This window comes from Scyliorhinus canicula, chromosome 17 (genome assembly GCF_902713615.1).
Source record: "Scyliorhinus canicula chromosome 17, sScyCan1.1, whole genome shotgun sequence".
NCBI classification, from domain to species: Eukaryota; Metazoa; Chordata; class Chondrichthyes; order Carcharhiniformes; family Scyliorhinidae; genus Scyliorhinus; species Scyliorhinus canicula.
In genome coordinates, this window is record NC_052162.1 from 29,732,188 (window position 1) to 29,745,176 (window position 12,989).

At 40.1% G+C, this 12,989-nt stretch overlaps 1 protein-coding gene across 1 annotated transcript in view; it reads left to right on the plus strand.

The window, feature by feature from the left end:
- The window catches only part of alg13 (ALG13 UDP-N-acetylglucosaminyltransferase subunit), a 141,183-nt gene that overhangs the window by 78,937 nt on the left and 49,257 nt on the right, over positions 1-12,989 (plus strand). Inside the window, exons 14-18 of the mRNA XM_038776124.1 lie at positions 749-813; positions 1,927-2,027; positions 6,782-6,909; positions 8,243-8,480; positions 9,064-9,183. Coding sequence (XP_038632052.1) covers positions 749-813; positions 1,927-2,027; positions 6,782-6,909; positions 8,243-8,480; positions 9,064-9,183 — 652 coding nt within the window. The remainder of the gene's footprint in view (positions 1-748; positions 814-1,926; positions 2,028-6,781; positions 6,910-8,242; positions 8,481-9,063; positions 9,184-12,989) is intronic.

A 12,989-nucleotide genomic window follows, 5' to 3' on the forward strand; every position in this document is an offset into this window, starting at 1 on the left:
CATCTTTTGTTTTTGGGAGGATAGAGGCAATGCATGTAAATTAGCCATCGGCCTGCAGGTATTGAACTAAACATAGCTACAACATGAAAAGAGGACTTGTGACAAGATCCTGTTTGATGCTAGAATCAAATAATGGTTTTAAATGAAAAGCTAAAGTCAACCTTCTCTTACAGTCAACCTTGTGTGACTTCCAGTGGCCATACAGGAATCCACAAAACACGGTAACACTGGGTGGGATTTCTCCTCCTCCTCCTCCTCCTCCTCCTCCTCCTCCTCCTCCCCCTCCTCCTCCTCCTCCCCCTCCTCCTCCTCCCCCCCCCCCCCCCCCCCCCCAAAGTGCGGTGTGTTTTGTGGTGAGCTTCCACTCCCGCCAGTGTCAACTGGATTTCCCACCCTCCACTGCCCGTGGGACCAGAAACAGCCAGGAAAATGAATCCAACCCTATGTAGTCTGGACAAGAAATCCACTGCTGGTGTTTGGCTAACCATTGTTTGGAGTTTGTGGGAGTAAACTGCATTGTGTATTTTAATAAATTGAACTGTGTATCCCTGATATTCATCTGTTATTTCTCGTATCCTATTTTTGGTTAGAAACTAAATAAATACAAATATAGTATAAATTTAGTATAAAGTATACAATTGATTAATTTGTGAGCTTATTTTTTTGGTGAGGGGTATGGGGAAATCTTTCATTTCAGGTATATTTTTGTTACATTTTGCAAGGCATCGGTGTTTTATTCTTATTGCAGAACAGCAGAAGGTGGACTATATGGTGGTTTCTGGAAGACATTACTGTTTAGGGGACAAATGTCAGGTGAGCTATCAAGTTCAATATGTTTTAAATGAATGAAGGTGTAAATTCCGAAATTTTTATGGAAAAGACCCAATACTTGGCTATCAGATTTAAACTGTTGGTGGCTGTCCAAAACTTGCATGCCCCCCCTGTTTTTATACTGTGCTAGCAGTGACTGTCATAATTGTATCTTGAATGTGACTTTTTCCAAAATAAAGAACTTGCATTTATATAACTGCTTCATGTTGTTGTACAGTAAGAAGTCTTACAACACCAGGTTAAAGTCCAACAGGTTTGTTTCAAACACGAGCTTTCGGAGCACGGCTCCTTCTTCAGGTGAAGAAGGAGCCGTGCTCCGAAAGCTCGTGTTTGAAACAAACCTGTTGGACTTTAACCTGGTGTTGTAAGACTTCTTACTGTGCTCACCCCAGTCCAACGCCGGCATCTCCACATCATGGCTATCATGTTGTTGTGACATTGCTCATCAATGGTTTTTTAAACTGTCCTGCAGGAAAACCTAGCAAGCAATTTGTATACTGCACGGTCACATAAAAGACAATTGAGAGATATGACTGCTAATTATTGTGAATGGCGATGGTAGGAATAGTTTAAAAATAACAGATGAGCCATTAAAATATTTCAACGTCCTTGAAATACACACGTTTGTAAACCTTTTTTGTTGTTGGAAGGCCGCCAGACCCCATGCCTCATACAGTACCAGCTTAGGGTGCATAATTGCCCCAGCCATTTCTCCCTCGAGTAATATAGGGTGCTGCCTGGAAGTGAGCACAAGTACACATGCACGTTTTATCACCACCGTTAAAATGTTACGGATGATTTTAAAATTCGGTTGGGGAGGTGGATAGTGAATAGAAGTGGGGAACCATGTCATAATTGGCTAATGTTTTAAGAAGCAAAATATAATTTCCATGTACTGCCTTGTACGGTTCCAGTTTTATATTCAGCAATTTTTGTTTATTCTGCTCTGCACGCATGTTAAAAGCCGAATGGCTAAGAATGTAGGAGAAGATGTCTTTACACCTTATTCCGTAAAATAAGCTAAATGAATCCAATTACATAATTTGTTCTTTAACGCATTCAAATTTAATTTAAAAAAAAATTCTCTCTCTACAGGTGAAACTTGAGCAAGGAGAAAAATATTACAATGCTCATATCCAAGAAGCAGGACAAGATGGCAACTCGGTGACTGTCTTCATAGAAGAACTAGCTGAAAAGTTAGCTTTTATTTGCTACAACTACCACAGCTCTTTCACTGGTTCAATATCTGAAATTAATACACATTGTTTTTTGTAATATCACCTACTTATGTAATTGTAGCAAGAGTAGAAGAAATTGGTCAAAAGTAACCCTCCTCAAGAGTAGGGGATTTGATTACTTAAATTGTGCACCATCTTGTCCCCTTTGGGATAGGAAATATAATTGGAGTTGTACCGAATTGTAAAAATCTGCAGTTCATAGACGTGAAGCTGCTAGACGGCAGTTGCCAAAACAACTGAGCCCAAATTTAGAATATTTCTTGATTGCTTATTTTGAAAAATGTAGTTAATGGAAATATTAATGTGGTACAGCATGTATGAAATTAACGTAAATGATATTGAACCAATTGCAATTTTAAGTCAACTATTTGAAGTTAATAGCATGAAAGTAAGACTTTGAAGCAATATTTCTTCTCAAACATGCGTTTACTTGAAACAGTTTCTAAATGCTGAGTTGCTCCAATCTAGCACAGTGTTGAATTGTCAAACTTGGCTGAGATATTAACATTGTCAATAATAGGAGGAAAGTTGTCCGTAATCAAAATGGAAACACAATACTGGAATTAGCAGCTGTGGCAGCATCTGCAGAGAAAGGAACAATTATATTTTTTCCAGGTGGTTGAACCTTTCCATGAATGTTTTAAAAAATATTTTATTCTCCTTTTTCACATTTTCTCCTTGCGTTTGCACCCACCATGAATAAACAATAATCAGTAACGAATATAATGTCAATCCCCAATATCAATAGCAATGATCCCATCCTCCCACCAAACATTAACCGGCATGTTAACATAAACAATGACAAAAAGGAATCAGGGATCACTCATAGTCACCATTAACCACACAGTCCCCGGTCGTCCCGTCTCGCCACCCCCCGCAACTAATGTTCAATGTTATCCAGTTCTTGAAAGTGCACAATGAACAATGCCCATGAATTGTAGAACCCCCTCCATCTTTCCCCTCAGTTCAAATTTAACCTTCTCAAGAGTCAAGAATTCCAACAGGTCGCCCCGCCACGCGAGTACAGGGTGGAGAGGCTGCTCTCCATCCCATCAGGATCTGCCTTCGGGGAATCAACGAGGCAAAGGCTACAACATCTGCCTCCGCACCCGTTTCCAACCCTGGCTGGCCCGACACCCTGAATATGGCCTCCCGAGGGCCCGGGTCCAATTTCATGTGCACCACTTTAGAGATTACCTGAAAAACCTCCTTCCAGCAATAATCCTCCAGCTTCGAAAGACAGGACCAAAACCTATGAATGTGATTTGCAGAGCCCCACCTGCAACGTTCGCACACATCTTCTACCCCTTCAAAGAATCGGCTTATCCTTGACCTTGTGAGGTGTGCTCTATATACCACCTTCAGCTGTGTTAGCCCATCTTTCCATGAATGTTAACTTCTGTTTCTTTCAACACATGTGCTGCCAGAGCTGCTGAGTATTTCCAGCAGTTCCACTTGATCATTCCAGTTTTCCAGCATTCACAGCGTTTTACTTTTTGTATTGGTCACAGTGGGACTAGCTTGTTCACATTCATGGGTCCATGCTTCGACTGTTCTGCACCCCAATCTACATGAAACATTAAAAAAATATTTTCCTGTCTTAGGCAGGCAAGCTATTTTACTTAAATGCTTGCCAGTGACCTTCAAACTTGTTAGTCCAGGGGTGGGCAAACTTTTCTGTGCAAGGGCCACATTCAGAAATTCACAATTTTAAAGGGCCGCATAGTATATTAAGTAAAATAATTAATATTTAAAATAGCCAAAATAAAAGGTTTTTAAAGAAAAAAAAAGCAATTAATTTTTATTAATTAATATTTTAAAGTAGAAACTTTACATGAAACACATTTATTTGAAAAACAAAGTAACTCAGTTTAAAGAAAAAAAACCAATAAATTTTTATTAATTAATATTTTAAAGTAGAAACTTCACATGAAACACATGTTGTGCCGAGCAATGATCACCCTACTCAAGTCAACGTATCCACCCTATACCAGTAACCCCCATTAACCTTAATTAAAAAAAAAAAAATGTATATTTTTTATTTTTTATGACTTGATCTTGGTGGGCCGCATAAAGACCTTTGGCGGGCCGTAGTCTGCCCACCCCTGTGTTAGTCACTATAGTGTGCCACCTAGTGCAAATTGCTGTGAAATGTTGTCTGCCAATGGACAGTTATTGCTTTGCACTTCTCTGACAGTAAATTCATTGGTGTTGCCGCAGTTGTTTGATTACCTCCATAAGAGGTCTGTGGTGTTTGCTGCTTGACCCCTGTATCTAGGAAATAATTTGGGCGAGGTAATCTGTTGGTCTGACGAGTGCTTTTTAAAAAATAACTAGTTATACAGCGTTTTGAAGTTGCTCACTTTGAGATGTAGGACATTGAGATGTGGCTCTGGAGAGGAAATTAGAGAAATTTTCAGTCCAGGCTGTTCTGTTATATCATGAAACCTCAAAAGGCTTTTTTAAAAAAAAAAATCAGATCAGATGTTTGAACTCATTCAATAATAGGGAACAATTTAATACACTTGGAATAGGCCAATTAGTATCTATAAAGAGGAAAAAAATACTTAATTTTTAATTCTTAAAGAATTATATTCAAAGAAGGCATGGTGGCACATTAGTTAGCACTTCTGCCTCACAGCGCCCAGGTTTGATTCCGACCGAGGGTGACTATGTGGCGATGCACATTCTTCCCGTGCCAGTTTCCTGCGGCTGCTCTGATTTCCTCCCACAGTCTAAAGATGTGTCAGTGAGGTGGATTGGCTATGCTAAATTGTCCTTTGTGTCCAAAATGTTAGGTTGGATTATGGGGGTAGGCTGGCGTGGGCCTAGGTAGGGTGCTCTATCGGAGGAGACTCGATGGGACCTCCTTCTGCACTATAGTGATTCGAAGGCCAAATACATTTCAGTCATAGGTTATTATTACTACAGCATTAGTGAGGCTTCATTTGGAATATTTTAGATTCCTACCTCAGCAAAGACTTCTGGGGTGCGATTCTCCCATCGGGCGGCTAAGTGCCGACGCCGGCGTAAAACAGGCCGCCCTCCAACAGGCCGCCCCCGGATCCTTCAACGCCGAGGTCCCATCGGCTCAGGATGTTAGAACGGCGACGGCGGGACTTGGCTTTTTGGTGACGGCCGCTCGGCCCATCTGGGCCGGAGAATCGGCGCGCCAGCCCGGGCCAGAGAGTCGGCACATACCCAACCGGCCCGAGTGGCACCGATTCTCCGCTCTGCGGGGGGTCGGAGAATTCCGTCCCTGAATTTTGGGTGAGACCAGGATGCAACCACTGAGCTATGAAGATGGACTTGGTGCCTTTCCTTGTACTTAGTAGAAAGAAAGAAGACTAGAACAGGGGATCTAATCCAAGATTTATTAAAGGCATAGACAGTGTGCAAACACATGTTTGAGGTGATGGATTGGGTGGAATACTCATCCAAATAGAGGAATCCGAGACTGGGAGAAGTCTCCAGTTTTATTGTTCAACTGAAGCAACCTTGTAACAGTTGATTCTTTGCAGTCCTTCAAGACGGTGTGAGGTGTTTCTGCAAAACATGATTAAACACAGCAAGTGGAAGTTATTCGAGCAGATGGTTTAATGGATTTGGGGACACACATGCATAAGGAGATAACAGAGCAATCCGTAACAGCAGGCTGCTCCCAATATAGTATTTGGGAGTGTGGTGATTTATTGAAGAGAAATGAAATTAGCTAAAGGTTGGAGACTAACTGGCCTATTTTCATTCTGGATATATGAACAAAAGCACAAACCAAAATGTTGTGCTTGATGGTGGATTTTATATTAACAGATTTGCACTCTATTGGGTAATTTGAGCTTTATTTAATCAATCAACACCCCCTCTGAGTTATCTCCTCTGTCACTTTTTTACTTCAATCCTATTTAACAGCATGTTTAGCTTTTACTTTTTCAACAGTTATACCCAAATACTAACTTGCCTCTACTGATGAAAGCTGATGGGCTTGCTGTGTATTTCCAATGTTGTATAGAAATACAACTTGGCATTCCCCAAGTAAACAATGAACTAGATGGGACATGAGGATTCCAAGCCTAATCTCAGATCTGTATTGAGTTAATTACTCTTGGCAATGGATAAGTGTGCAATTTGGCATTGTCTGATCTGTAAAGATTTTCATTGGAATGCTATCCCATTTCTCCTGGTAGAAATGTGTGTACATCAGTTGAGAACAGGTGAAACCCTCCCTGCCCTGTTGTCCAGACACGTGCATGTCATGGGTACTTGAGCAAGGTAATTGGAGGGTGGCTGGTGCTTGCCAAGCTATGTCACAGCATAGCAAGACTGCTTGCAGAAGTAAAAGGAAGATGATGTGCAATTCTAGAGACAAACATCTGGTCTTCTATTGTCTTCTCATTGCTTTTTCTTCCTGTACCCCTCGCAGGCCGACCAGATTGTTACCAGCTTGTATGAAGTGGCAGCGCCTGCAATTTTCTAGATCATTTTTTGTGTGTATTGATTTGAAAACAAATATATACGTGAGAAAAGAAGGCGTCTAAACTGTTTGTTTCCTAAAGGAACAGCTCTCGTAATGCCAAGTAAAATAAATGGAGTGTTACAAGATGAACGATTCAGAAATGACATAGCATGTGGTTCAAATGCAAAGTTTGTTAGAATAATCACACTTGAGGTTTATCTTTGAAGTTTTTGTGAAAAAGAATTTTAATTGCTCCCAGGCACACTGTTCCTTTGTCAAACCTGAAGCCTGTGACTCAAGTAACAACGGTTCCTGCCTGGAATATTGTTTCAAACAGAAAAGGTGGAAACTACCAGAAGATACCTAGTGGATATGTTTCGGAGTTAGGTTAGTAATGAGGCAAATGCAATCATAACAGTTAAAATCTTGAAACTGGACATTATGATTTACTGATTAAACGGCAGGAGCTTTGCAGCTTAAGTCACATTGAACAACCATTTGGAGCATTTCCTTGCGAATTGACAAAAGTTCAACAAATGATCAATGTAGATGTGTTACTACCAAGTTGTTCCTCAGAGTCTGAAAATAAGGTGATACTCGGGAAAGAGGAAACCAATGGCATCTTTCATTACTCTCTTCTCAGTACAAATCTAGCCCAACTTGTGTTTATTTGCTAAATTTGGTTGCCAAATTTGCTGACGACACAAGTATGACTCATGGCGGCTACAAAGTGACACAGTTTTAAGTGAGTGGGCAAAGATCTGACAAATGACATAATTTCTTTGCAGGAATATGACTTGTCAATTTTGGCAAGAACAATAAAAGAGCATTTTATCTAAATTGTGAGAATGCAGAGCTGCGGATTTCAGATGGGTCTGAGTGTCCGAGTACTTGAATCGCAAATGGCTATTACGCAAGTAATTAGGAAAGCTAATAGAACGTTACCATTTATTGTGAGGGGGAATTGATTACAAAAGTTGAGATTATGCTTTCGTAACATGGGGCATTGTGAGAGCTCTGGCAAGGCCACACCTGGAGTACTGTGTACAGTATTGATCTCCGTATGTAAGGAAATCGTAAAATGCATTGCAATTCAGAGAAGGTTTATTAGACTAATACCAGTAATGGGCGGGTTGTCTTATGAGGAAAGATTGGAGCGGCTAGGTCCGTATCCACTAGGGTCTTGACAGGGTGGATGTGGAGTGGCTATTTCCTTTTGTGGGAGAATCTAGAACCAGGGGTCACGGTAAAACTAAGGGTCTCTCAAGACAGATGAGACTTTTTTCCTCTTGAAGGTCATGAATCTATGGAAGACAATGCGGCGGAAGAATCTTTGAATATTTTTACGACAGAGCGAGATAGATCCTTGATTTAAAAGGGTGAAAGCTATCGGGGATAGGCAGGAATGTGGAGTTGAGGTTAGAATCAGATCAACCATGCTTGAGGGGCTGAGTGGCCTATTCATGCGTATCAGCTCCCCAATCATTGGCTTTTTGGTCTGATCATTGTTTTCCATTCTATGGCCTAATTTGACAATAGTTTTCTTGAATTTAGATTGTTATGCTCTGTTATTGTTTGCTGCTGCCCCAGAGTGAAAGCTGCTTGCTATCCAGTGTAATAAAATCCTTTAAATTGCTGGCCAACTCTTAAAAGAATTAAGATTAGAAATGTTTTTGTTTAGTCAATCTGTACCGACTTGCTAATATTTTTTTCATTACAGACCTTGATCCAAAGTCTCGCAGACGGTTTATAAAGAAGATTCGTGGGAAACAGGTTTTTATGGCATTTGCTTATGGCAGGGGTCAGTCTGTACTTCCTCCACGCTTGCAACACAATCTTCCTTCAGGAAGATCATCTTCTCTTCCTTCGCCTCAAAGTGGCAACTTTGCTCATTACGACCAGTACAGGGTTCCTCCACCGCCTCAAAGACCTGGAAGAAACAACTATGCTCCATCCAGGTTTGCAAATAATGACCAATTAGAATCGCAACTTTTGTAATTTAGTCTTTTTGGGAGGGGGGGTGAATAAGTCAGTTGATACTGTCAAAAATAAAACTGGCCATGTTATATCGCATACATTTTGCACATTTGGGTTCAATTTATATTAGCAAGTCTGTGCATGGGTGTAGTGGCCCCTCTCAAATGTGTAGTATTCTTGTAGTTTGATTAAAACTCTGAAGCAAAATAAAATGAGGATAATAGATGCAAGTAGCACCGGGCCAGTGGAAAAACCTTTTTTCTCACACCTGTAAAAAGAACTCCAATGTATGTCATGAAATTAATGTATTTGAATGCAATAATTAGTGAACCTGCGGGGAGGGTATATTCAAATGGAATTGTTTGTGCAGCTGGGGGGGAGGATATTTGGAGTGGGGAGTGGGGAGTAGGAAGTTGGAGCAATGAGTAGGTCACGGTCACATATCACATACTAGCCTTGTGTGTTTTGTCGTAAGTCGAGTACTTTTCAAAGTAAATAATTCCAAGTCTTGGGAATGCTTTTAAGTAAACATGTGGAGGGAAAAAAACTTCTGATCTTTTTCAGGAATCAGGCCACTCGATTTGTGAGTCAACACGGCTTTGTTGATCCTGACTACATCTACGGCTTTTCTGGCTCGGGAAAGAGATGTTATCAACAATATGACAATTTCACTTATAGATCTCGGTAATATGTTTTAAGCTTTTATTTTGAAATAACTTGACCTGCTTATATGTCCATAAAGTTGGGATGCTATCCAGCTGTTCTTTATTTTAAAGGTAGACCCATTATTTTTAAAACATTCTGCAATCGATGAGATACTTTTAGCTGATTTCACTTCATCTGCAGAAGACTCGAATGTCATGAAATGTAGAGGCAAAAGGGAAAATTCTGAGAATGCATAGCATGTAGATCAGAACAGGGAAAAAGATGGTTCATGAAGATTATGTTTGAAAAGCTAAACAAGCTAACTCCTTTCTCAGAAGCTGTCCTCTGTATTTCTGGAATTATCTGTTTATACTAATGTTGGTGCACCCTATTATTAATAAAGAGGACTAAATGCATGGTTACAAGGTGTTTACCAATGCTATTCTGTAACTAGATGTTGTTACAAGTCCCTGGGCCATTGCACAGTCAATTACAGCCCCACTTGACCCGAAGTCGCAACACAATTGAAATTAATAAATACCTCTTAGAAAAACACCCACCGCCTTTGGCCCTTGGCTGCCCAATGACACCAATCACCAGGTTTGTAAATTTAAACACAATTTTATTAACTATGACTAAGTATGCAGCAAATATAACAGGTTAACTATTATCTAATTCCGAAGCGCCCACCCACCCCCACAGATGGTGGTCTTCCAGCACACCCTCCTTCAAATTAAGCATTAGTCTCAAGGTTTCAGCTTCCAGTCTAATGGTTTTCACTATAGTTTCATTGAAGACTTTACTGTGCAGATTTTCTGGAGAAAACGAGAGCGAGAGAGCAGCTTCCTTTGTCTGAGTGTCCAGAGACTCGACTGTATTTTCTTGGTTCTCCGAAAAAAAAAAAAAAAAAAATCATTCCATTCTGGTAGGATCCAATCACCACCTGTTACCAGGCTGAATATGGCCTTTTGGCCAACTCATCTGTGTTCTATTTTGCTTGACTTGAAGGTACATGTCCAGCAAGCATCCGTTGATCAAAATGATAACGGCAAAGATAAAGTAAGGGGGAAAAAGGGAATCAACAGGAAAAGTCCTTGCATACTTCCCTCCCTAACAGGAATGAAACATCAGGGGACAAACACATATCCATTCATCCATCCCCAACCAATTTCCCTTCCCAGTTTGTACATTTGGTAACTAGTCAACTCTTAAACCCATCACAATGATTCCGCTGTCACATTATCCTTTCAGGGGATGTGTACAATTTTAACATTGAACTGTTGCAAACTCCAACGGACTTTAAACCTTTCTTAACTAAACTTTCTTTATTTTTATGCCGGTCATGTACTTCGAAGTGCCAGTAGCTGTGCTAAGGTTTAATTTTCAATGGTGGAATACTTTCTTTGGCATGGACTTCTTTTCTTTGAAAAATATCCCACTGCCCCTCTTCCTGCATTGTTATCATAGTCGTACTGCTCCAACTCCCAGGTCACTTGCATCTGTGGCCATTTTAAATGTCTGGGATCACCAGCTTTATTGATATGGCCTTTAATTTCCCAAACTCTACTTGAGCGTTCTGTGTTTTCGCTTGTTTCCGTAACATTTCCAATATGCACTATCCGTAAGTCTCTATTGAGCCGAGATGGATGTGGTTTTATTGGTTTGAGTTTCCTATGCCTGCACCATGACTATGCATGGTGTCTCCCTAAAAATCTGACCATAACTTTTCAGTATCCTTGTTAGATCTCTGTTCTTCTGCAGATAGGTTTGCATCTTTCTGTTTTAGAACTCACTACTCGCACTAATATATCCAAACAGTGCCTTGCTTCTCATTCTTTTCTTTGTGTTTCCCTTTGTCAGGTTTCTAACTGTCCAAATTGGAGAGTATATGAAAGAGTTTCTTCTGCATTTCTGTCACTTTGTAATGCAGCTAGCCTTTTCTGATTGTCCAATAAATGTTTATCCAAATTTCGAGGATCCTCTGCAGCCAAACTTCAAGCAGTATTGTCAATGCTGAAGGAAATATTTGGTCCATTTTTAATCAATAAATATTTATTTCAACCCCTCAAGCTTTACATTCTCTTTTCCTTCACGTTACTTTCAGCAACAAGTAAAATTGATGATTCAATCTTAGTAGAGTTGATTAGCTTTATCTGCACCATTATTTTGTTTTACAGCTTTTATCTGTTCATCGGAGTCTTTGTAATCACAGCTTTTATCTCTATTTAGTACTATGGTCTTATAAAATTTGTGCCTTCCAGATTTCAACTTTACTTTACTTTCAGATATATCTAGGTGAAGCCTGTGGCTAGAATTGTCCATGGTAAATGTATTGAATTGAAGAGATATTACCCCTTTTAAATAGGAGTGGCAACTACCTTTCACATCATTATCAGAATCCAAGGATAGCATATTGTTGGTTCCATAAGTTACAGATGTGGTTGCAGAATAACTGTACGGCTCTTCATTTACTTTCCTCTTCATTTTCAAAGAAATTAATCACTAATTATTTCATCTCTGCTATTAGATTATTTTACCTCGAAGAGGAACTGTGGGCCTTTAAGAGGAGATGGGTTAATCATCTACTTGCTTGGTGTCATTTCACAGTCATTACTGTCCTCATCCTCAATAGCTGTTGCCATGCTATTATGTATATTTTTCCTTAAGACCGGCATGCTCTGGGCAGTACTTGCACCTAAAGTGGATGGCAATATGTTTACTGCAAGAGGCTGTAGCAAGTTACTTTTAGGAACGTCCAATTCACTGTTGTTTTCTAATTTGCTGTCTTTCTGAGCTTTGGAAGAATTACTTGCCAGTTGTTCAAGGCTAGCATCACTGAATTTCTGTGTTGTGGAACCCACCTCTTCATTCACCTGATGAAGGAGCTGTGCTCCGAAAGCTAGTGATTCAAAACAAACCTGTTGGATTTTAAACTGGTGTTGCAAGTTCTACAAGGTCAGTTAGTGACCGGTTTATTTGGTAGCAGTTGATTATCATTTCTTCATAATCTAAATACAAATCAGATTCAGAACACTTGTCTGAATCTTCACCACTGTTATTACTATTAGATTCAAACTCTTTTTTCTTTGGATAACCTTCAGTCTTGGAATTCTCCGAATCCATTTTTCTACTTCATACCTCGGTGTGGAATCATTCCGTAGAGATTATTTCAGCAGAATCAGATTCACTATCATTGTCAGTTGACATGGTGTTTAATGTCTTTCAACATTTCTTGAGTCATTTTACGCCCAATGAGTTTTCCTAATTCCAACATGTCCTGCCATTGGCTATCTGCAGTACTTCTCTTGGACTTTCTGTAATAATAGGTGACGCTACAACCTTCACTCCTGCTAAATCAACCCCAAAAGCAAGTCTACTCCGTCCACTGGTAACTTCTTAACCACTCCGACAACTACTGCACCTGACACTAAATCACACTCCAATTGTTCTTTATACAATGGAACCGGGGTATAATCTCCACCTATCCCATTCACTAATACCTTGGATTTCACTGAATTCTCTGGAAGGAAAACCAAATCCTTCAAATGTAAGACAGTTTGCATAGCATCCGTGTCCCTTGCAATAGTTATGCGTTTGGTTACATCAGTTGATGAAAACGGGGTGATCTTCCCGTTGAACAAAACTCTATATTTCTCACATCAACCTTATTCATCATACCTGCTCCAACAGCAGTGTTTACCTCGGTCTCCGAAGTCCAATTAGAGCTAGTCTGCCCGATAGTATTCTGCACTTTTTTGTTACTTTTCAGAATCCTCCTTGTGAATTTCAACAAGTCCCATGGGCCCCCCTTGCAACATCCAACATGCTGAATGAACGTGTCCCAC